Source organism: Astatotilapia calliptera, chromosome 12 (assembly GCF_964374335.1).
Source record: "Astatotilapia calliptera chromosome 12, fAstCal68.1, whole genome shotgun sequence".
Lineage (NCBI taxonomy): Eukaryota > Metazoa > Chordata > Actinopteri > Cichliformes > Cichlidae > Astatotilapia > Astatotilapia calliptera.
Window position 1 is genome coordinate 35,993,598 of NC_137433.1, and position 26,444 is coordinate 36,020,041.

Below are 26,444 nucleotides of genomic sequence, written 5' to 3' on the forward strand. Positions count from 1 at the left end.
GCTATAATGATGTCCCACCTGAGAGAGTGTGTGTCTGTGTGTAGTGTGACTTTACTGTGCTATACTTGGTGCTGTTCTAAGTTTATATATATCTCTTTGCTTTCTGATGCATACAGTTTCACTGTTTTCTCATTGTCAACAGTTATATTGTGTAAAGGTTTCAAATAAATCCTTCACATTTCATTTATGTCTGAAGACAAAAATGAAACGTGAGGTGGCTTTCAAAGTCAGTGCAGTTTTTTTTCCTTGATGTATTTATTGAGTTTTAAACTTTTACAATAACAACAGCATTAAACAAAACAAAAACAACAGAACAGAACAAAACAGACAAAAGCCCCGCCCCTCCCTGAGCCTGGTTCTGCCGGAGGTTTCTTCCTGTTAAAAGGGAGTTTTTCCTTCCCACTGTCGCCAAAGTGCTTGCTCATAGGGGGTGATATAATTGTTGGGTTTTTCTCTGTATGTATTATTGTAGGGTCTAGCTTACAATATAAAGCACCTTGAGGCAACTGTTGTTGTGATTTGGCGCTATATAAATAAAACTGAATTGAATTGAAAACAGAGAACCTGGCTTAAGAATACAAGTAAATAAATAGAAAATCCAGATACTTTGATTATGAGATAGAGTTAGCAATACTCAGTGGCATGCTTATATTATACCAGGGCCTGTGAGAAAATAGCAGAAATATCCAAACCGGCGTACACCATAAATGAGTCCCATATTTTATGAAACCTGTTGTCCCTACTATGTAACGTGCATGTTAGGAAGTCTACTCACACATATTCCAGTACGTCTGCTGCCATTGAGTCTTAGATGGGGCCGTGTGCGTGCTCCAGTTCAACAGGACACATTTCTTTGCAGTCAGTCAGTGCAGTTTTGAGAAAAGTGTAAAATCATTTAGCATTTAAGTCTTGACTGAAAGGTATTTATTGTTTTGTCACAGACTTGAAGTCACTGTCAAACTTTGTATATTGTGACAAAAAGGTTTTTGTTGTTTGTGATGTTTTGCACAGGTGAGTCTTTCCTATAAGATGGCCTTAACTGCTTTGGGAACTGCATCAGCGCAATGAAGAGTAACCGTAATGAACTGATAGTTCAAGATAGCGCTGCAGCATTTTTAACAGAAAAAAACATGTTGTGGATCACAGTAATTGGCCTATAAAATAATAAAATTACCTTCTAGCTGTGATTTAACTGCATACCAAAAAGTTACAGTTCCTAGTTTTCTTAAATTAGTCAGCTCAGTCCTTTCTCAAAGAGAATATCTATATTTTTCACCCACCTTTGAATATTTAAAGACTGTTAAAACACCTTCAGTAACAGCTAATGGACGTGTTGTTCTAATAATAACAAAGGTTTAATTATAATGTTGCCTTCATCCTTTATGATCACGCGTTATCATCAAGAAAACGCCAACAAAACTAACACTTCAGACGTCTTAAGTGGAACCTAGTATGCTTTTCATTATTTTCTATTATATAGTTACTGTTTTCAACAGTTTAGTTAAATTTGTGTAAATCTTATAAGTTACAATCTCATGTTTCAGACTGCTCCAAATGCTCGATTTCCTGTATTTCGTTCTCCTTTTTGGATTCGTATGATGTCATAGCAGATATTTATAATATGGTCATCTCACCTCACAAATGGCAGCTGGTAACAAGGTTGTTATGAGAGAGAGAGGAGATAAAACAGCTTTGTCCAGAGAGAAGATGAGCTGAAGGGCTGTACCAAGACCCAGTGTAAGATAAATAAGGATTATTCTGAATTGTGAATCATGCAAAGCTACTCTAGTAAAGCCCAACAATAATAAAATGGATAAAAATTATCATATTTTGTCTGCTTCAAATCAAGTTGGGTTTTCCTGTAAACAGTAATCAGACTGTTGGTGACAAAGATGCCCATAAACCACTCAGGAGCCAGAAATACTGCAATATTCATTCAGTTTAGCTTTCCAGTCGATGTTTCCTCTGCTGGTTTCAGGTGACCCCACCAGCCCAGGATTTCTTAACACGCTTAGAAGAAGAAATTGCTGACTCCGACTTTCTGTCTCATGCGAGTAAAGTGAAGTCGGGTTGCTGCTGTCAGATTTTGCACATTCTCTGACTTTGTTTTTGTCGCAGACTGTCACCTTTCAAATCGAGCTTCTTCTGCCCAAGCCCTCATCCTGTTTTCACTTTCATATCTGCTTTTGGCATTTCAGTATTTTCTGTTTTTCTGCTCTTGGCTCACTCCTGCAGCCGTGATGTGCGCCTGGGGTGAATGTCTCATCACTCAGGGGGTGTACAGAAATGAGGTCTGATTTGATTCGATCACATGGGTGGTTTAGAGCCCTGTATGGAGAACAGCAGTGGTCCTGTGGTCAGTGAGGAAATATCACTTCAGCTTCTGCATTAATCCACAAAGGAGCCTTGAAGAAGACAGTTTACCTCGATATACATATTCGTCTAACAGCAGTCAGATCCTCTTACTTCTTTTAATATCATTTTTCACCACTGAACCCTACGGGGAACTGCGCTGATGGTTATGAACATCCGTGATGAGGATATTACACCTCGGCACAGACGTCTCTCTCTCTCCTTTAAAAGAGCTTCTTGTATTTGCCTTCACTGAACTGTTTTAATTCGAGTTGGAGATGAAGTTTTTCTAGCTAGTTTTATTTTTAATTTTTTTTACAGTCAGGCTCATCAAACTCGAGTTGTGAAGCGTGTCGGGCAGCAGCGGCGATCAGACATACTGCTGAGATTGTTTTTCTGACGGTGACTGGAAGTCTTGTGCAAAACTATTTTCCTGAGAGATCACGTTGGAGAGCTGCACACACGTCGAAAGCTGTGATGCATTTCCACTGCGGGAAAATTATATACGGAGTTTTACTTCAGAGGGGAGGCCGTGTGAGGAAAAGTGATGAGGGCTACTCAGATTCAAAAGGTCCACAATGTCATCAACTACCTGCCTCGCACACCCTTAAAAAGCAACATTAATGGCGTTGATCATTCGTATGCTTTAAATGTTATTCAAACATATTTACAAAATTCTTCTTTCTGATTGGCTCGTGTGAGTCTGTTTAAACTATTCATCAGGATGCTTCAATATTTAACCATCGCTCTATATCAGTGCTCCACAATCTGTTGACTATAGCAACAGCGCAGAGTCTGCACCAGCTTTGGAGACAAAGTTAAAGAGGGAAGGCTGATATGGGGTTAGGGAGGAGGGATGGTGGATATGGCGACCGTGGCTCAGGGGGTTGGGAAGCGTATCTGTAACCGGAAGGTCGCCGGTTCGATCCTCTCGATGCTCTCTGTCCTGGTCGTTGTGTCCTTGGGCAAGACACTTTACCCTACCGCCTACTGGTGATGGCCAGAGGGGCCGATGGCGCGATATGGCAGCCTCGCTTCTGTCGGTCTGCCCCAGGGCAGCTGTGGCTACAACCGTAGCTGCTTCCACCAGTGTGTGAGAGTGAGAGTGAATGAATAGTGGCATTGTAAAGCGCTTTGGGTGCCTTGAAAAGCGCTATATAAATCCAATCCATTATTATTATATATTTGACAATGGATGTTGAATTGAAGATTCATGGATGTAGTGAAGGAGGGCTGGTGTGACAGAGGAGGATGCTGGGATAGGGTGAGATGGTGGCAGATGACCCACTGTGGCGACCCCTGAAGGGAGCAGCTGATAGAAGTAGAAGAAGAAGGACCGACTGACTGAGATTAAATCTATTTAACAGCTATAGCAGGGGTAATTTATCACTACTGAAACTAAACTGGAAACAAACAACAACAGTCTGAGATGGGAAACCAGCACCATGGCATTTTTTTCTTATTTTGATTTGACTTGTAAAGTTATGATGTGAAGTTATGAACACTTCCAAAAGTTCCTGAATCTAGATCTGGAACGAAAAGACAACCAAGCTGTTGAGTCTCAGTGTCCTGATTTAAATTGATACACCAATTAATCTTATAATTCATCTTTAGAGACGGATTCGTTGGTGTTCAATCTTCTTTTGATCTCTTCCTCCTCTTCACCGATTGCATTATATCGTGTGTAATAAAACAATTTGCTTTACAAATAAACTTCACAGTTATTATTATTCTAAGTTGGGCCAAGCCCCATTACTCACGCTGCCCATAACTTTTTGAATAATCCTGCTAACCAGCAAACACACAAACAAACAAACAAACAAACAAACAAACAAACAAACAAACAAACAAACAAACAAACAAACAAACAAACAAACAAACAAACAGATAATCATAATCTACTTGGCAGATGTAAAAAAAAAAAGAGGGGGGGGGGGGAAAGATGTGGGGTGAGTGGTCATGGTTTCGGGGTCAGGCTGTGGCTGAGTGGAGCGAGTTTAAACAGCATGTCGTCCAATTAAAAGTGTTTATAATTGTTCCAAATGGCTTCCCTTGAAGGCAGAGTCAAACTATCCACACCATCATCACCACCTAATATAAAGAATGAGGGTATCTAAGCATTAATTAACAGCAGATAGTGCTGAGACCAAAAAGGAGAGAGACGTCACAAACCTTGAGCATGTGAGAATGTCTTCAACGCTGCACATTTCACCAAGCAGCTCCCTCAAAGCAATAACTGCTCTAAAGTCGACCATTATTTGCTCCGGCACGTTCTTATATGAAGACATGAAAGCTATTTACAGGCTACAGCAATTCAAACAAAAGGAAGTGATCACAGTGTCAGTTTTGCACGTAAACACCGAACACGTGGACGACTCTAAGAACCGTCTGCGGGGCTGCAGAGAAATCAGAGCAGCTCAAAGAGACAAAAGATTTGCTTTCCCAAGTGCAGAGCAACAATATTCATTACCCTTTTATTGTTTACTATGGTGTGAACTCTCTGCGTGTGCATTATCGTGTGCATAATTGGACATGTCACAAGCTCAGCTGAGGAAAATAACTACTGGAGTCCTACTGAGAGGAATAACAAAGCAGTTCTTATTAAATCTGGAGTAAAAGTCTAAATATGCATGGAATGAGTTAGGACTGGAAGAAACTTCATTCTTCTAAAAACACATTTAGCAGTTCACTCCAAATGACACATTACTGTAATGTATCATCTTTAAAATGCAGCGCTGAAGGGGTGCAGGACAGGTAGGAACAGGCATTGTTAGGTCAATCCCAGCTCTGCTTCTTTGTAAACATACAGCTCAGACCTCTGTCCTGGTAGCGCTATTCTTGAGGTGCCCTATATTTTGATTCCTTGCGGACGGGTGACTTGCAATGCCAGGAATTCAAGCCTTGAGGGGCAAGTGATATATTTGGACATGGTGCTGCATGTTGTGGAGGCTCGCTGTCCTTCACTGCAGGCTTTAAACTCTTTTTCAGCGGCACGTCAGGCCCGGTGGCACACTGCACCGCTGCAATAAGTGCGAAGCATGAATCTGTCAGGACACATGTACTACACGTTACCCACAATCCCCTCAGCTTTGTACTGTACCGCCTGAGGGTGACTGAGAAACCTGAACTCCCGCCGACAGAAGAATTTGATTGTTTAGGAACAAATGCTTTCTATTTTTCTGTCACTACATATTTCAGAGAAATTACGCTTTCTTTACTCCACAGAAAAGTAAGAACATGAGGTAAGATGATAAATACTGCAAACCTTTCTGTTCTGGTTTGATAAAATTAAATTTTAACCATAAACTGTACATAAAAGATGGAGTCACATTGCCTGAGGTTTTTTTTGTTTTGTTTTTGTTTGTTTTTTTCCTGTTACTCCTTTAAAGTGGATCTTAACAGATTTGAACATGCATGAAAAGAAAACTGCAGTTCATCTAACTGCCACAAGAGGCTCTAAAGTGTCTCAATCCCCTCAAACTTAAAATGCTTAACTTTACAGCACTGGTGCCTTTAGACCACTGTAATGGATTATTACATTATTACAGTGTCGTACAGACACTCAAGAAGCTTATGCTTCAGTTTTGCTGAGTTCTAGTACTTAAACCAATGGTAAACAATACTCAGCAACTAAAATAACTAGTCATATATTGGGAAAAACATCTAAAAATGTTGGTTCTAGATTGGAGATATGAGGACTTGCTGCCTTTCCTTCCCTTAAAAACAAAAATGTGTAAGTTATGTAAAGACATTGTTGGGTTTAGGACTTCTGGGCACTCAAAACAAGCAAAAGAAACAAAATACATAATTTATAATAAAATCAAAAGACTAATAATAAAAAATAAAGACACTTTATTTAGAAAGGCCAGAGAGTGAAACAGAGGTGACAGTCAAAAATGTATTCAGTTTAAAAACATTTAAATGAATCAATTAAATAAAGAGGCTCTTTCTCCGCCGGCAGCCATGTTGAGAAAATGCTGTAAGCGTTCAGGCTGGTATGAGCTGCAAGTTTGGGATATTCAGGATTTCCTCAGGGTGATGGCACCGCTGAAGGTCTTTCTGCAGACTGTTCAGGATGCTCTACAACCTCCAGGGCTGCAGCAGAGACACTGATTGTGATTCAGTCAGTGAAGAAATCCAAACAATGGCAAAGTTTGATCACGGGAAAACTTCTACCACGAGAATTCGACTCTTACATGTGGGAAAATTAGAACTTGTAAGGCCTTTATTAACATTGAATATTAATACTGAAGAACAAGTCAGAAAAACAGTAAGTATTTCTACAGCAGTGCTCACAGTGATGCCTCCCGAACACTAATTGTTATTTCACACATTGGCTGTTGGAAGATCAGACAGTTTGCTGCCGGCTGTCTGAACGGTTACTTGTTCTGATTTCCCAGATGGCTGCTGTCAAAAGACAATTTTAAATCCATCTTTGATGTAAAATAGACAGACCATATTGTCCGAATCTCCCCAGCCATCTGTGTGTCCAAATGTCCTTCTCTTCTAAATCAAAAAACATGCAGACATAAACTGTATATAAAAGACAGGAACAGCACCAGTTAGTTAGTGAGGTCTCTGAATATGTGAAACAGTGCACGTTCATATCTTAGCAACTTGTAAAGGACACTTTAAACCATGCCCTTTTATCTTTACCTTTTTTACTCTAATAGGGACGTTAACTTACATAAAGTATACTACTGTATTCATGAATACTTGGACCCAGCAACTGAGACCATGAATTTATTCGAAAACCTTTTATGAATAAATCACAACATCAGAGAAGTCGACCCCTGCTGGCCATTAGCAAGAATGCAGCTTCAAAGAACTTTGCTTTTAGAAAGCATAGTTCATCTTTTGTACGCGCTATCTGAACCCATGCATTACACCTACAGGAGCTGCTTAGCCGTTGAGACCCATGTCATGAAGCTCTGCAGACACTCAGTCAGCAGAGAGCTGGCAACTTTTACGGCACATGGTGCTCTGCAGTTTAGTGCTGTGGTTCTGTGAATGCTTCCACAAATTCAGTCAAGCACCTAGCCGCGAGGTGCTTCATTTTATACCATATGGCAATGAGACTGAAAACACCTGAATTCAAAGATTAAGAGGAGTGTCCCTTGACATTTATCCAAGTATCACTGAGATTTGTGTGAAAACGCTTTGGTATGCAGATGCAAACGTCTGAAAATCCTTTTAGAAACCCAGTTACATGTAGACCTGTAGACCTTGAAATCATGGCTCACTAAGAGGACTCCAGCAAGGGAAGACCATGTCCTGTAATCTATGTCTGCGACTCTGACTGTGGAAATCAGATAAGTTCATTTCCTGGAATCTTAGAGTTTTAATAAAGCGCTGATTCAGAGCCGACACGTTCCTTTTAAACGTTTTAGTTTCCTGATAATCATTCATGTCCCTGATGACAGTTAAACTATATGATGATAACAATATGAACACATGCATACTGGATGTCAAAGCCCTTAGTAAATGCAGTACTTTTACTACTACTAATAAAAGTCTTCACTTTTCTTTACTGAAACAGTGAGGTTCATGGCAGTTCATGTGGCTGGAAATCCAGTTTTTCATGCAGTGATGCCAACTGTGACACTTTTCCTGAAATGTATAAAAAATGCTCGTACGTAGGAAAAACATTAACTCATGTTTGACTGATCAATCAAACCACACAGCGTGAGTAAAACCTTGTGTATTTGAGCAGGCCAGAGAGGGTAAATGAAACGTGTGAGCACAAGTTGTAAAAAATAAAACTGCTGTGTTTGTCAAACTTATGTCAAACGTATGACTTTAACCATGAAATCGCTAAAGCGCTGAAAATAGCTGCAGGAAGTCGCTGAGAAAGATATGGGAAAACTGGCTCACTGACCTGATATGAAATAGGTCTGTGGTTTAAAATGCCTGTCAGCTCATATTTATTTATATTTATAATCACGCCTCTATGTCTTTTTTAATTTAGTTGTGACGAGTGATCAGAATGATCTTTGTTCAGGCACTGACAGAGTTATTATTGGCATAAATCAAGCCGATCGCTAAACCAAATCAAATAAAGAAATTAAAGTCTGGAAAAAGAAGAAAGAGCACACCGAGGACTTGTGATTATTTTCACCACAGAACCAAACACACAGAAGGCCCTGCAGGCTTTTACCGAGACCTGCACTTTAATCCGCGTGTTTCTTTTGCACATTTGTATCTATGGGCCCCCCACTCCAGGTGTTGAGGGGCCGCCACTTACTTTGAACTCCAGGAGGGCCTTTTCCCAGCTGCGTTCGAACATGCTGGGACGTCCCTCCCGTCTCTCTGCCCTCATCTTTTTCCCCCTCTGTTCCACCCTCACTCCTCCTCCCCCCTTTTCCCTCCTAAAACACTAACTGAGCAATCCCTGTCTTTACGGCCCTGCTGCAAACATTCCCCTCCTTCAAAGCGGAGGGAAAAGTAACACAGGGGACAGGATGTGTTTGTGTGCATTTACAGGATTGCAGGTATGTTACAGCTTGCTGCTCTGAGCTTTGCTGTAATTACACTGATGACACAGCAGGAAAGAAGCAGGAGCTCATCATTAGTCTACCTGGGAACCGCAACTCTACTGCTGAGACCCTTGTTTAAGGCTTTTTAAGAGAGTTTACCATTTGCTGCAAGACACAAAGTGCACAGCACCAAATTTCCTTCTTTTCTTTTGTTTTTCCTCAGGTTCAACTGCTAAAAGGAGAAAAAGATATGTTAAGGCTGAATCGTTTCAAAGTGCAAGCTGTGCTAATAATGAATGACTTTAACAGGTCAGCTTTTCTTTCTTTAAGAAGCCTCGGGAAGGAAACGCATTAGAAACATCATGTAGACCCTCAGAAGTCTTCACTTAAACCTGGCTGACAAATTTCTTTAAAGACTCGCGGCTCTTTCAGCCAAGGTTAAAATCGTGTAACTCACAGGAAAAAAACAAATCAGGGTTTTTATTAAATATATAAAATCTTCAAAGAAAAGTGTATTCTGATGAGGCAAAGCATTATGACCACCCCTGCCTCAGGTGCTGGCCGTCCTTTGCCAGCCTGTTGAGTGATTCCTGTTTTAATGGTTTGGCCCTTGTTGGCCTGTTACACCTGTTTTGGCTTAATATGTGTATTTTCACTGTGCACATTTCATGATAATTGTTTTTATGCAGCTGCATTCAACAGACAGCTGAAAGACAGACATTAAACAAAGAAAGATAACGACATTAAACATTTGAAAAAGCATTAGCGAAATGTAGTCAGATCAAAAAATGGTCTTTTGACTCCACCCACTATCTCTACATATATATTATGACATAGAAGATACAGTCAAATGTATTCCACCGTCTAACCCCCATGAAGGGAACTCCTAAAGCTAATGTGGACAGTGTTAGTGCTGATTTTAGTGCCAGTCCACATTAGCTGATAGCCAAAGCCTCTTGCTGAGTATCTGCAAGCTGCTTTGCAACCCACCTCCAGCCCAGATCATCATTTATTCTTTATCAGATTTAATCACTGCAGTGTTTGTTGTTATTGATGCTTACTCTGTTCAGTAATGCTAATCTTGTTGCTGCTCTGCCCTCGCTGGGCTTTGCGTTTACGTTCAAGAAAGGTCACGGAGGTCCCACAATAGAGCCATACAGATAAAAAAGAAACTTTATTTTTCATGATTCTGACTGAAATAAGCTTTAAAAACTGCAACGTATGTCCACTTTATGTTTGTCCTCATCCTTTTTAACATGAAATATGGTGCGGAAGCCCAAGAACGAACCTGCAAGAACCCTGATCTTAACCAACACCAGTTCGAGCACTAACTTGCCAAACCAGAAGCAACTCCTGCAGCTCAGCAACTTGACAAAGGTTTGCAGTTATCTGGAATTAACCAGACTAAATCTCTATCTATCATATCGGGGTGAGAGCCACAGCTTCCATTCCAAGTGCTTACTGGGACTGAAAAAGTAAACAATCAACATTTCTGCTCATGGGATTACACAAATGCACATTATGGCTATGGCTATCCAACAAACATCATACACTTACTTACATCTCTACTATCATAATGAGCAGATACCTCTGCTGCCACACAGGTACAACAACCTCGTTGCTAGTAAAGCAACATGATTGGCCCATATGTTTCAGAATTTAGCTGTTGATTGGCTCTTTGGAGTCTATTAGATTTACCGCCATGGTTCTCTCTTGCAAAAGTCATCACCCAACATCACCCACTTTTCCCACTGCGTCTCAGTGTGAAGAACTCATCAATACCTGGTCCCAGAATAAAGCAGACAGACTGAAATCAGAAGAGTGCACCCGTGTGGTGTAAGGGGAAAAGTTAATAGGCTGGTCTGAGTTTATAATCATATAAATTACATCTGTGGGCAACCCCCGGCTGCCTGCACAGAGGAACAAAACCACTCCTCATCTGCCGATGCCTCTAGCCAAACACGACAACTTTAAACATTAAAATAACTCTCAAGCAAAGATATGAGTAACCAGCAGCCGGGTTTAAAGAATATAAAGCAGAAGCACACCTCAGAGCGAAGCGCTGGATGTTAGCCAATACCCAGCAGAACCACAAGAGCAAAGCTCATCATAAACTTCTTTTAAACTTTTTTTTTAGAACAGCCTAACCTTCAATTGGCAGCACAGCAGGAGACAGCAGCTCATCTTTGCTAGTGACCCTGCATCGCGCTCTTTCATCGCCATTATCAAACACAAAGCCAGGATCTTCTATGCATTATTGATGAGACACATCTTCTTAGCTACTTCTCAAACGACAGAGGATGCGCAGCAACTCCTACCGATAATACCTCTTACCGCCTATCCTCGAATACACACACACAGGTAAGAGCTTCAAACGTCAGTCACACCAACCTGCTCAAGTCTCCAGTGAATAATGCCTGAGCTAAGACCCATTAAGCCATATAAACACAACAGATTCTGTGAACAGTAGGGACGGAGATTTAAAGCGGTGCTAGGCAAGAGGTAGGAGAGTACAAAAGGAGTTGGTGTACCTACCGCATGCAGCGCTCCTTCATAGATACAAGCTCCTGGGGTGACATAGAAGGAAGAGAGGGAGAGATACAGAAAAAAAACACACCATTAGTATCAGAGTTCAGTCTGAATCATACCTGTGAGAGGATCCTGCAGATGGTTAAACAGCAAACGAGCTGTATGAAGGATAATCAATCAGTTCCCCTGTTAAGATGCAGGTTTATAAAGTTCTTAGTGCGATGACAAGCTCTGAAAGAGATCAGGACATGTCTGCAACACAGAGACTCGAGCCCAGTGGGATAATATTACAAAAACAAGCTTATAAATATTAAAGTTTCATGTTTGTAATTGACTAACATACAGTTTTGACCAAACAGTTACACAGCAATGCACCACTTTGCTGTAGTTATGCTTCTAAAAAGGTTTGGAAATATGTAAACAGAGCTGGGATTTATTGAACTCCTAATAACTATGATACACTGCAGAAATGAGAGGGGGTAGCTGAGGCTGACAGGTTGGGTTCCTATTACACTGTAATCAGGTAATCAATGTTATTCACCTGCCCTGTGAGTGGTTTGATACTTATGGCTAATCAGCATGTTTAAAGACATAATCTCATGTGTGGATCGCCAAGCAGCCGTATCAGTAGAGACCACACTCGAGTTTTTATTCATCGCATTAACGTTCTAGATTTTAAAAAAATCTATTTCACTGATTATTATGAACAGAACAATGAAATGACTGTTATAATGACTGTTATTTTCATATTTTATACATCTATTATGTTATTAGACCAGCTGAGTCACTTAAAATTTCCCACCAAAAATGGAAAATTTTATAATTCCCTAAAGCAGGGGTGTAAAACTCTTTTTATTTCATGGGCCACATGCAGCTCAATTTAATCTTGAATGGGCCAGACTAGTGAAACGCTCCTTTCTGTCACTGTAAAGAAGTAAAACTACACATTTAAAATTAATGAGATGTCTTAATATAAGAAAAAGAAGTTTCAGTTTTTCTACATGTTGAAGAAATGTTGTAGTAAATAAAAAAGAGGAAATAGTTGTTGTCTTTTTCAATCTGGACCCAAGACAGGAACTTTTCTGTCATTTAATTATTTATCTGTCACTTAATTACTTTTGTGAACGGCAGCAGAAAAAGTCTTAATCAGGAGAAAAAGCTGTAAAACTTATTAAAACATAGTTAAAAATCCCAAATCTATCCCGTCCACATATTCCAAAGCTATCGAATGGGCCAGATTAGTCTTTGCCAAAGCATTTCTGGGCCCCAGGCCTTATGTTTGACAACCCTGCCTTAAAGCAACCAAAAGTGGCCTTTGGCCTTCTTCATATCTAAGACCAGAATACAGACAGACTTAAAAAATAAACCGTAAAATCTTTGCACTAATAAAATCAGGGTGAAAAGGCCGTCGTCTGACTGATGAATAATGTGTCGAATGTTTTTAAATTGGCACGTGGAAACAGCAGGTATGTGTAAGTTTAATATTTCTGGTCGAGGTCGGTCTGTGAGTAAGCGAGAGAAATGTGAGAAATGCCCAGTCTATGACAGAAAACAATCCTTGAGACTAAAAAAGCCTGGAAAGACTAGAAATTGCTTGCGAGGTTGAAAACTGAAACCTGAGTAGAGGAACCAGGGGAGTATTTACACTGGGGAGAGTGATTAACTGATTGGACACGGGTCCAGAACTATGACATTATGTGAAAACAGCCGAGTATCTAAAGAACCTCTATTCATCCACACTGCTTTTATCTGCAGTACCTTTACACCAGCTATAACCTTTCTCACTTCGATTGTGCTGCAAGCCAATCAGAATCCAGTAATGCATCTTCTTTGCTTTTTTCTGTCTCATTAAACTAAGCATTTACCGACATTTGTATTCACGGTTCAGCTGGAAACAGCTGCCGTTAAAAAATTCCTTTAATAAATGTGAAACATGCAACCTTTAGACTGAAACTGCAGGGTGCCACTGATTATCTTTGCTCCGTCTGAGAGCTAAATGTTTAACAAAAACACAAACAGATAGATGCACAGGCAGCACGCGCCTCGGCCCAGCCGGGGCTCCGAGCCTCACGACACCAGACCTGGGAAATCTAAGCTGCCTCAGGGGAAAGTACAGCAAGAGGTAAACATTTACCATAATGGTCGAGATGGGAAAACAAGAATACAGTTACAGTTATGCCCTCATAAAGGATGCCCGAGAGCGAGTGTGTTTATGCTGCTGCACCATGCTATAGTCTCTTTATCACACTGTATGGGAGAAAGAGTGCTGTGTAAAATATAATCTGGTGGTTTAATCAGTTCGGGGAAGACACAGTGGAGAGGTTTACTTTTCAGTTCTGCCTGCTAAAGAAAAATCCAACTAACAGTTCAGATTGTAAACAATTATCAACACTCTTTGAATCTCAGGCATTAATTAACAGATTAAATGTTGGTGTCTTTGAGAGAGAGTGTCATTTTATCTGAGCATGGGTTTAATATCATCTAGTTTGCAGGTTTTTTAAAAGATGGATTGTATTCATATCAAGTGCACACAGGGATTTCTGGCACAACTTTCCCTGCTCCCAAAGTACATGGAAATCCTTATTTTTGGTCTCACTTGTGTTTTAAACATACAGCCTTTTAGATTATTGTTAAAATCATCTATGATGGGAACAAAAGTTTGCTCTTTGACTGTTTTTTAATGAATTTTATTTACACAAGCGTCTCATGGCCCTTTATATTTTAGAGGGAAAATTCCACAGATCAGATCCTCTATGAAAGAAGTGGGAACAATATGGCCACGCCCACCTGACCAGCCCACGTGAGGTAGATGGAAAATTAGGATTCAAATACAAATAAGCACACTTCATGCATCAGCTGCTGTTTTTCACATTTCAACTAACAAACTCTATTTGATAAACTAGTGATTTTACTGGAAATGACAATACAGGTTTTTTTGCTTTTATTTTGAAGGCAGCTTCAGTGTAAATGTGTTGCAACAAAGGTTTATAAGGGTTTTGAGTTTGCTAGCCTTGAAAGATGTCAGCTCATACTAAAAAAAGACATTTCAATTGAGAAAAAGAAGGAAACTGACTTTTGCTGAGCAGGAACAGACATCTGAACCTTTGCTGCAAAATCAACAGGAACTCTTTACAGAGTGACAGCAGTCGAGACTAGCTTTGTGATTAAACACAGAATTACAAAAAAAAGCCGTTCTCCGATGGCGAGCTCATCAAAGAGTCCTTTGTGTACTGCTGTTAATTAATGCACTTGTTCAAGCCAAATGAGAAAAAAGGAGGCAGTCGAAAATGTGCCCCGTTCCAGGTGAACCCTAACAAGACTGATCAAGGACATTCAGTTGAAAACAAAGCAGACGAGTTTAACTTTTTCTCCTCAGTTTCTCATCTTTACTCCTGGACTACAGAAAGAGTTTGAGATTATGGAGCAGCTGGCAGCAAAGCGATGAATGAATGAAACTACAACAGAGGCTGAAATGGGACAAACTGACAGATGCTACAAACGAAGGCTGTCCAAATCTGGCGGGGAAAACATTTCTGACTTTTGAAGGCAAAAGAAAAAGTGAGTGAAATGAAATCTGAACTGAAATGAGTTTTTTTGCATTGTGTTATACATCAGGTGTAGTGTGAGTCGGTGCTAAGACTGAACCATCACAGACAGCTTAATTCGCCACTGACAGAGCGCTTCAAGTCAGCATCACCACTGGATTTTTTCTTCCTCTTTCAAAGAGGAAAACATTCCACAGACAAGGAGACAAGGATCTCCCTTTATATGTGAACAAACATTCTCAGTGATGCAGTTTAACAAATCCAGAGAGAGATCCTCTCTCAGTGACGATCAGCTGTCTGTTATCAGCTCAAACGTTGAACCGACTTTAATGCACATTCAAGCCTAAAACAGACTAGATTTCTCTCACTGGGGTCAGAGACGTAAAAGACGAGCTGAAAAACTGCAGGTGCAATCAAACTACAAGCAGCACTTTGTATAAAGTTAAAAGTCTTTGAAATTTTGTCAAAATGTGCACATTTTGTTCACAACTATTTTTGTGAAAGTTGTTTAAGTAGTGATAAATCGTTGGTGCTTTACCTGTTTCGTATTCCCATTAGATAATTTAAAATCATATCTTACCAGTTATAAAGAGAGCTTACTGGTCTGGTCCCCTACAACAGTTAAACTTTCTCATGTGGCCCCTCCGGAAAATTAATTACCCACCCCTGGATCAGCTTATCTTCTATGAGGATATTTGGCAATGGCGGTAAGGAAGAACTCCCTTTTAACAGGAAACGCTCCCCAGCTGAATGAGAGTTAAGAAGGAGACGTCATCTTTCGTGACATATTGAGGGATGAGGGCAAAGGGAAGACAGAAAAGATGAAAATATGGGAAAGAGCGGGCAAAAGTTGGTGACATGCAACAGTTGGATATAAACGCATCAGAGAGAAGTGCTCAGTGCATCATGGGAAGTATCCCAACAGTCTGAGCCTACAGCAGCATAACTAAGGGGTGGTTCAATGTCACATCGTCGTTTTTATCTGAAACGAAAGCTTGAAATTGAATCTTAAAAGTAGAGACGGTGTCTGTCTGCCGAATCCAAACTGGGAGCTCCATGAAATCGGAGCCTGACAGCTGAAGGCTCTGCCTCCCATTCTACTGCCACAGCACAGCAGTGGTGTCTCCCTCACGACTGAGGTGCATAAAACAAAACACTGTAACACCTTCTGTTAATTCTGGGTTTAATAGGGAGCCAATAAATAGAAGCTAATATGAGAGAAATATGATCTTAATGTATGGTCTCTGAACTCTTACTGCAGCATTTTTGATCAGCTGAAGGCTTTTTTCACTGAGCTGTTAATAAAGAACTACAAAAGTCCATCCTAGAAATAACATATCCACGAAGCAGCATTTCAGCTTCTCTCTGACACAGGATGTTTCTCATTTCTGTAGATGGATTGTTGAAAGTGCAAGTTAAAGGATACATCCTGGACAAAAAATGACTCCAATCACTGTAGTGATGGAGGCTGAGGGAAAGCCATCTAGAAAGGAAAGTATTGATTTATGATACTTGCACATTTCAGCATGATAGTCTCATAAATAAGTGCAACCTTTATTAGCCTTTTTGAACTCAGTAATGCCAAGAAAAGATGCCGCATGACGGCTAAATGATGGTAAAAAATCTGTCTATAATCTGTGTTAATCACAGACCTTATTTCAGGAATTTAAGCAAAACTTTTTAAAACATTAACCTCCTAGCAATAAATAACATCTGGTTAGTCTCACTGCTGCACCTCAGAGTCAGGTTCAGCTTTTATAGGCCACATATCAGGTAATGAAACGAGGGCAGCTCCTAAACTTGGCCCACATCTGACCCACACAAGATACTTGCCAGTGTCATAACCGAGGTGTGAGAGCAACAGGAAGTCTGGATTAAGCACAAATGTGTCTGCTGAGACCAAAAAAACCCCAAACGTGTATTGTCTTCATCATCATCGGGTTCTAAAACCACTTGAAACAGCAACAATGCCTGTATCCTTGTTTGGACTTTCATCCCTCCCTCAAATTTGAGGGAGGAAAGAACTTTGTTCGGTGGAAGATAATGGAGGATTATGGAAATCTGAAATAGGAAATGTTGTTCAAATTTAGATTTCATTGTCCATTTTCACAAGATGATTCTTTGTGAACAGGATCTTAAGGTATTAAACGGTGTTTGCTGGCAGTGAAGCCTTAAATGTCTGATCAGCTCAGGACAATCACGGCCTAAATACGTGTAGACTTTGACAGTACAGGCTGAAAATAAGATTACTAACAAAAAACAAGGACTAGATTTGCACACGTTTTACCACAGCTTCATATTTTCCTTTGATATCACATGTTGACACAGTTCATCATCACCTCTGAAAGAAATGTGCCACAAAATGAAATGATCAGCGCATCTTTTCGCTACAATAACCCAGAAATGCTTTGTGTTGAAATATAATCATTTGTACTGTTGTTCTAATCATTTAACTCCTATGATTAACCCAAACTTAAGCCTGCAAACAACCAAATCAATGTTTTATCAGATGAAAGTGCAGTCAAACTTCAAAGTGTTTAATTTACATAGACCCTGAGCTGGAATGCTTGCATATTCAACAATAACTGCCTGGATGAGTGCGACTCTAATCTGATTCGGTAACAGATAATAATTCTGCAGATGCTCAGAGCCACACTCAAAGCTCTACAAAGGAATCTTAATTGAAAAGCACTAATCTCATCATGACTCCAAACATTTGCCCAGAAAACGCCGTTCTCAGCTCGGCATTCAGTCCATCCTGCAGCACTCACTGTTGATCACATTTGAACATTTATAACCGTTTTGCTCTGCTCGCCGATGCCAGCATGCTCTCTTTTAAGCGCAGAAAGAAGCGAAGGGGTACCTTGCTTCATAAAAGTTTGAATCTGACTGAAGCAAGTCCTGCCAAGCAGAATGAACGCATGCCAAGAATAAGAGAGAGGATGCTAATGACTTTGGTAGGCATATGGTGCTGCTGCTGCTGCTGCTGTTACATGCAGGCAGAGGAGGTTTTCACCTGGCAGATATCAGGCTACAACATTAACCATGCCTCGGTCTGACAGGAGGAGTACAGAGAAACTATGAATGGGTCAGTTAAGCAGCAGCACTTGCACAGACCTGCTTTAGATTCTGCTCTTGACAGTCCTGTGCATTATAACTCCTCTAATGGGAATATCGTAGCCGTGCATGGGCAGCTATTTTAGATCTGATGCAGAGTTATGAATATTTATACAACACAGAGGCCGTGAGAAAGACTGGATTTAAAAAGAAAAGGTGTTTAGATATGAATATGAAAAACTACAACAAGTTCATGTGTTGCTTTTTAATTCAGATTCATTTGCAGTCTGTTGAATGTGACTCTGGGTACCTGCAGAACTATTATCCAAACAGAAGATTGTTTTGCTTAACTATGCCCGCCTAAAATCGGGAGTTTAAGAGTGTATTTAAGTCTGGTCCTTTCTTTGAGTTTCACTTTCTCAAATTGACTTTGAAGTTTGGGTTAAAGACAGATTTTTTTTAATTACTGTTAAGGTTATATGAGGTTACTCTATGTCTGTGTTTCAGTTAAGAGTATTTGTTTCTCTACAATTAAAGTCTGAAATTCTGTTAAATAACTCCAGCAGCTCAGTTAAAACAGATTTTCTTTTTGTCTTTTCAGTTTTAACTCGCCTAACAAATGCTTTTAGTTACTGAAACATAATCAAAGAGCACGTTTTAGTGAATATTCGAGCCGCTCTCCCTGAATCAGACATTTCCAGGTCCACTCGGAGAGCATTATTGACTGCACAGCTCAACCCTGGTGGAGTGTGCTCATTCAGAAATCCTATCAAACGAGTGTTTGTGTCATATGAAAGAGCTCATTTGAAATTCACCAGCTGACTTTTCTCTTCTGGGAAAATCTGTCAACCCTGAAGTTGGGATGGGAACTCTTATCCTTGGGTAACAACACCCTGCTCTGGCTCAAGGTCCTCCACCTGCGATTGTGGGTCCTGAGCAATTATAGCCTAAATTGCATTCATTTTAAGCTGAAAGTGTTCCTAATGGAAACGATGATCGATCGCTCTGCCCGCAACTTTCACACCTCCACAAGATTTCTCTGCGCGTACTGGAACAATTCTTCACTCGGTGCTGGACAAAGTAGCTGAGGTTGAACTAAATCCGATCCGATTTAGAGTCGGTGGATCGCGTGCATGGTGGTCCCTAATAACCCCTGACCTGGCTACGTAACAAGCAGGACAGGAGGACAAGTGGCTTGGTGAAAAGAGACTAGAAATACCAACCGTGAATCCCACGGGGGACGGTGAGGATCCCAGCCAGAGCGCCAACAAATATCCACCATCCACACATGATCGTACAAAAAAAGAGGATTTAATCCAAATCCAGTCAGAAGAAAAAAACGGGATGTGTGTGTTTGTGTTCGACTGTATCTATCTTAAATGAAAGCGGGTCTCTCTGTGCATTATTGGTGCTTTGAACACAAACAGAAAAGATCCGGGAGTCTTCAGAAGGAGCGGGGAGACGGAGCGCACCGGGTCCGACTCCTGAGCCCTGCGCGCCGGACTGGAATGCGGCGCAATGCCGAAACCTGGAGAAGTGGGTTATCCACCTCCTTCCTGTTCGCGTGCTCAGAGCTCTACCGGCTGGACACAAAACTCTGTTTAGAAAAAAGAGTCACCGACAGCAAGTTGTTCCCTCTTCAGCTGCAGCAGCAGAAGCCGGGACGCTTTTAAAAGCCGAGGCGCATGACGACGACTGGCGGCCGGAGTTTGAGCGCTCCTGCAGCGAGCCTCGCGCGTGTTTGAAGTCACTTCTTGCGGTGGACCGGTCTACTTGTCCTCCCGGAGCCCACCCCACTCCCTCTCCTCCTTCTTTCCCTTCTTGTTCGTCCTCTCCCCCTCTGTCAAAGAGGACGTCCCACCTCTCCACCCCCGCTTCCACCACCCACCTCGCAGATATAATCTCACATGATGGGGACTGTGCTCCCTGGGGATTAAAACATGAGGGAGAGAATTAGTTTTCTGGAGGGGAATTTGGTGATCTAGGATCAGCTGAGGGATTCATCCTTTTAATCCCATTTTCAGCTGGAAATCTGACGTTTACAGAGAATAAAAATAAATACATTAAAGAAAAGTGGAGCTGTAGGCTGTCTGAACTCACTTTTACACCTCTGTGGTCATTATAATTCCCCGGCGCCAATACTCTTTTACGGGAACTCGTGTTTGGAGTGATCTTAAAATAGTTTCTGTTTTGATGCCCTAAGTTTTCTCAGTCTCGAATAATCTTCCATGAATAACCTCATTATGCTCTTATCCTATTATGTGCGTTAAATCTAAAAAACTTGCGGGTTTATAGATGCTGAACTCTGTGTTACCTTTAAATGACTTGAGATTATTGAAATTAAAAGGCAGTGATTTTCAAACCAGGGGTCAGGATCCTCCGAGGGAATTTCTTGGACTCTCAAGATAATTACCAGTAAGGAAATATTGAATTCTCAGCGTTATTCCTTTAATCTAATTCCTGACAGCAATATTTGTAGTCCACGTTTGTCATTGTTAGGTCCGCGTTACATTGCCCAAATGTCAGGTGTGTTATAGCATTTGGTCCACATGAAAAAACCTTCCTATAACCGATGTGGTCCACATCTGGCAACGCCAAAAGTGCCATAAGTAGCCCAAACGAGGCCCAGATTAGGGTATGATGTGTCTGAGTATGTGCTGTAATTCTAAACAGCTTGACTTCAGATATCATTAAATGATTTAATTGTAAAAATAATATGAGAGCTGAGAGACACTGTCAGCTTGAAATCCAGCACCCTGAGACTGTACACTAAGTGGAAGGGAGAAGGCTGTGGACTAGTGAGTGTTATAACCAGTATCCAGGATGAAACAATAAAGATCCATGAATACATCATGAAGATGGCCACGCCTGATAGTGTGCTTAGGACCACCTCAGGCAGCAGAAACCTGAGACAGAAGAGAACCAAGGAGAGGAACCATCATTAAAGAACAGGCCTGTGCACGGTATGTACCAGTGGCAGATAGAAGGAGTGGTTGATATCGAGAAATCCAACCAGTGGCTGGACAAAGCTGGACTGAAAGACAGCACAGAGGCACTAATCATGGTAGCACAGGAACAAGCTCTGAGCACAAAAATCCATGGAGGCTGGGGTCTACCACATCAGGCAAGATGCCCCTGAGACAATCCAGCACATTACAGCAGGGTGCAAGATACTAGCAGGGAGCGCATACATGGAACGCCATAACCAAGTGGCCGGCATAGTGTACAGGAACATCTGTGCTGAGTGTGGCCTGAAAATCCCAAGGTCAAAATGGGAGACGCCCGAAAGGGTTTTGGAGAATGACCGAGCTAAGATCCCGTGGGACAGTTTGACCGACGGACAAACTGTTGATGGCTAACCAACCGGACATAGTGGTGTTAGACAAAGAGGAAGACAGCCATAGTGATAGATGTAGCGATACCAAATGACAGAAACATCAGGAAGAAGGAACACGAGAAGCTGAAGAAGTACCAAGGGCTCAGAGAAGAGCTCGAGAAGATGTGAGGTGAAGATAACGGTGGTCCCCGTGGTAATCGGAGCACTAGGTGCGGTGACTCCCAAGCTAGGCAAGTGGTTCCAGCAGATCCCGGGAACAACATCTAAGATCTCTGTCCAAAAGAGCGCAGTCCTAGGAACAGCTAAGATACTGCGCAGGATCCTCAAGCTCCCAGGCCTCCCAGGATCCGAGCAAGTGTTTGCAAATCATTACTAATTGAGCAATTCATGTAAGTGTCATTAATTTGTGTAATTAAAATAAAAAATAAAAAACTCAATTATAATTATATATTGGTTTTGTGTGGTATTTATTCGTGAAGTGAACTACCAACTTGTCTCCTGTCTAGGGTGTACAGGTACCTTAGCACAGCTCCACCCGTAAATGATGGGTTATAAGACTTTAATAATAAAGGTTTTATTACTGAGCATAATTCCAGGGTGTCAGTTACTGACATTTAGTCAAAGCCTCTGGTGTCTCACATTCAAGCAGAAGGTTTCCTTTAGTGTTGCTCAGTATGTGTGACCACAATACTGAGACCAGTGTCTCTCCTACTTTGTCATAAATTAACCCAAACCTGACCGAGTAGTTTTGGTCACAACTTTGTGTCCAGGTTCACAGTCTTGTGATTTGGCCACCACCACATCACACCACCTATGTCACTAACAACTTTATAATGGACACTGTTTAAAACATTACACAGTATTTACAACTTTCCAAGAACCATCCAAATAATGTTTTACAAATTAGTAAATATTGCTTTCAATTTCATGCTTTAATAAAAATAACTGATAATTAAAGTTAAGCAACTGAATTTTTACCTTATGGACATGATTTTCTGAGACTTGTAAACACATATTGTTAACAGCAACATAAAAACGTGTCCTTAATCAGAAAAGAATAATTCAACTGATGTTAACAAGGGAGGAGACCACAGACACTGAGGTATTTCTCATCTTGTTTTCAAAACCTCAAAATCCATTATTCAATTTTTGAGGTTCCATGGGGCTTTTATATATTTACGATTTTGCTGAAATCCTGGCAGAAGTTTAAGAGACTCCCTTTAACACTATCCATTTTACATAGAAACTGAATATTTTGGGAAAACTGATCAACTATTGACTTGCTAATTAACTTTTTTTACTGACTTTATTAGTCAGGAACATATTATTACTACTAACAATCTCCTTTAATTATTTAAATATTATCTCATGTGAACCTTTTATTGTCTTTTTTTAGTTTTTCCTCTAATTTAAAATTTAAACATTTAAATTTAACATAATTTCAAACAACAAATCCTGTTTACCTTGACCCTGGTGGTATGGAGGACAAAACAAGCCAAAATAATAAATAAAAAAAAAACAGAGAAAGAAATTTTTAGATTAAAAAAAAAACAAAATAATTGAAAAAAAAAAAGATTTAAAATGTCTTGATGCATGCTTAATAATCCAGGGAAGAAAATCCCAGAAAGTTGTTTCTCTTCATCTGGACGTTTCATTTTCGGTGGGTGACTTCTTCGATCCAACAGACTGAAGAAGTCACTTGAATGAGTGATTAAGGTCAGTTTTATTTTCTTCAGTGATTTTGTTCATATTATTTATTTCTTTATTTTCTAGTTTTATTCATTTATTTGGGCAGTCTTGGTCTTCCATACAGTAATATGTACTTACTTTGTTGTTGTTTTTTTCAGGTAACGGGATAATCTCCTCTACCTTAAGTCCTGTCACTATCTTACAGGAAGTTGGCAAACTTTTTTTTTTCAGTGACCATTTACTTAGTGCTTCATTTTTCCCCCAGTTTGCTTTTATTTCATCCACAGCTTGCTGATCTACCTGGGAGCTGCTTTCCCCCCTCTTTTTTCTGTACAATAACTAACTATTGTATGTCTACAGCTTGTTTTTCAGTGTAATGTTTAATCAGCAGGAGTGCAGCATTGAGATTCCTCAGGGTCACATGGCAGTAACCTGATCTCCACTCAGTCCTTTTGTCCTCTGCCAAAAACAGGGATCAGAATCGGTTTTGCCTTTGAACAAGCTTTCTTTTCTGCTGCTTTAATTCTGCTGCTGTCTGCACTCTTCAACTATTTATAACCAGCTCCCCGTCTGCAGTGACAAAGGAGAAGATTAAAAAAATATATAAATATATATAGCAGGTTAAATTCTGACCTCCAACACAACCAAAAGTATCTATATCATTTTGACATGTCATGAGGGCTCTGGTGAGATTATACCTGACCTCCTATTAAAGTCAGGCTTGGAATGGAGGTCTTATAAATCTCTGGTTATAACTATAGAGACATCATCGCTGGCCATAACCACACAGCAGACTCTTCATGATGTGTGTGACTAAAGGGTATGTTGACAGAAATTGTATCTTAAATATGTTTCTGAAATCCCATTGGTGTGGGGACTGGTAGATAAGGTGAAAGGCAGGACAGGACACGACCTTAGCGGTCATGATGCCAAACTAGTGCCTTACAGTGAATGGATGTACTCGCTTGGTAGATTAGAGCGGGGGTGTAGCTCAGGGGTAGAGCATTTGACTGCAGATCAAAAAGTCTCTGGTTCAAATCCAGATGCCCCCTGCTTTATGAGTAACCTAAACACCTTTCTTCACACTTCAGCTGATACAGTCTCATCATGAACCTTCTAGAAGTTCAAAGGATGTCAGTCCCCCAGGTCTACATTCAGTCTTCCAACTCCCCTTTTTGATAAATCTTATATTTATAGCTGAAGCTGGACACAGAGACTAAACCTAAACCACTCTGTAGTTATGCAGATTTAGGCTCAAGCTCCTGGAGAAATTCATTTCTTTCCATGCACCCATTCATTTACATTACACCGTGCTTCTAATTAACTCCTGTCTTCTCTACTGCAGTTTGTTTTATCTTCTTTGTTCATGGTCCTGTCTTCTCTTTCCACTCATGTACAACTGTTTACACCCTCCCCAGCGGCTGCACTTCCCCGTGTCTGGAGGTCACTTTAACTAGAATTTTCTCTCTAATAAAGTGGAGTCTTTAAAATGCGAAATAAAGTGCCTTGAGACAAATGTTGTTGCAAACTGGCAGCATATTTTAAATAAAGCAAATTGAACATACGGGAGATTTTGGACTGGACTGTTAGACTAAACTATCCACCACTAGATAAAAGAACATCTTCTCTCCATTAAATTTCCAGAGACAAGATGGACTGAAGCTGTTCTGAAGCTCAGTATGATCTCGCACCAAAAAATAGTTAACCGGAAATAAGCCGCAAATCCTCCAACGGCTCACTGGAGGAGTTAACAAGCTAATGCTGCTGGTATTTCTGCAGAATAGAAAGAGCAAGAGCAGTTGCAGTTTTCTTCAGTCTTTGAGACATTTTAGTTTAGTTTGTTGATGTGAAATCACTTCCCAGCCTCTCTGTCCCCAAGAAGAACTCTTTCATCTCGGCGAGAGAAACAAAGGAAGTAAACATCTTTACAACAACAGCCAGATCAGTATGAAAAACCACAGTTTACAGACAGACAGACACACCTGTGAGAGTCAAGCTCACAGCAGCATTACTGCATGTCAACAAGAAGCTCGTTAAAGGCGGTTTCATGACTTTTACTGTTTCCAGTTTTTCATTGCTTCTTTCTATAGTCTGTTTCTTTTGCTCTCCACCACCAAATCCTATTAAATTAGTTGCAGCAGCAGCAGCAGCCTGATTCCCCCACAGGGACCAATAAAAATTCAAACTAATCTCAATCTCACTCTGAACGTCAACCTGCACAGCATCACAGGATTAATGTCTAATAGGCTGCGCTAATTCAACACACAGCTTGAAAGGATGACTCTACTCTTGCTGTGGTTTGGGACATAAAAGACGTGGGATACTTTCCCAAAGACTTGCTAACATCTAAAGATGTTTTGAACCACAGAAATAATGTGCTGGGAGGGTTGAGAGTGCAAATCTTAGCTTCTAAATTGAGTTACTAAAACACTGTTTTCACTTCAACCTTCAACTCACAGGTTTAACTTCAGGGTTATTTATTCATTCACAAACTTGAACTAATAAAGATAATATTCAGTACAGAGAAACTACAGCTGGAAGAGCTTAAACTGATGGATGACAATTTATGGAAAATTGACCCCAATTTGCAATGTTTTGGGAGTTAAGGCAAAAAAAAGGCTTCAGTTTTACCTGTGAATATATCTCAAGCATCCACAACATAATCTAATGCAAGATTATACATGATGTGCAAGTACATGTCTACTATTAAAATCTGTGAACATTTTTTACTTCACTACTTTTTATATATTAGTGGCCTCATGTAAGAAAATCTAATTTCTCCCTCAGTGTCAGTGTGGCTTTATCTCCTGGAATGAGCTTCAACAGGTTGGTGGAAGACTTCCGTTTAACCCTACAGGAGTCTGGAGTGCAAGCTATGTAAACACTGCCCCCTGCTGTTCAGCTGGTAGTATTACACGTGATTTTATACCAGTTTATACCAGGATGACCCGGGATGAAAATTTGTGGTTGTGGACATGGGGCCCCTCACTTTGCATAACAGCTTAATTATTTCCCCGAGTGACCCAGAACCTGATTCTTTTTGGATACCAACTTCTTAAATGTGTTTATTTGTCATTCTCAGGTAACATAAGAAAAATGAAGCCATTTGTATGTATTATATATGTATTTGATCTGATCGTGGCTCAAGAGTTGGGAGTTCACCTTGTAATCGGAAGGTTGCCGGTTCGAGCCCCGGCTTGGACAGTCTCGGTCGTTGTGTCCTTGGGCAAGCCACTTCACCTGTTGCCTACTGGTGGTGGTCACAGGGCCCGGTGGCGCCAGTGTCCGGCAGCCTCGCCTCTGTCAGTGCGCCCCAGGGCGGCTGTGGCTACAATGTAGCTGCCATCACCAGTATGTGAATGGGTGGATGACTGGTTGTGTAAAGCGCTTTGGGGTCCTTAGGGACTAGAAAAACGCTATACAAATACAGGCCATTTGTTTGAGTGGGGATTGGCTCAA

At 40.7% G+C, this 26,444-nt stretch overlaps 1 protein-coding gene and 1 non-coding gene across 2 annotated transcripts in view; one reads left to right on the forward strand and one right to left on the reverse strand.

The window, feature by feature from the left end:
- The window catches only part of fras1 (Fraser extracellular matrix complex subunit 1), a 310,089-nt gene extending 290,311 nt beyond the window's left edge, over nucleotides 1-19,778 (reverse strand). The window contains exons 1-2 of the mRNA XM_026186630.2: nucleotides 19,183-19,778; nucleotides 11,364-11,395 (exon numbers count right to left, since the gene is read on the reverse strand). Coding sequence (XP_026042415.2) covers nucleotides 11,364-11,395; nucleotides 19,183-19,249 — 99 coding nt within the window. The 5' untranslated portion in view covers nucleotides 19,250-19,778. The remainder of the gene's footprint in view (nucleotides 1-11,363; nucleotides 11,396-19,182) is intronic.
- Nucleotides 19,779-23,965: 4,187 nt separating this feature from the next.
- On the forward strand, nucleotides 23,966-24,037 carry trnac-gca (transfer RNA cysteine (anticodon GCA)). The gene has a single exon. It is a non-coding gene; the product is annotated as a tRNA-Cys (tRNA).
- Nucleotides 24,038-26,444: the final 2,407 nt, after the last annotated feature.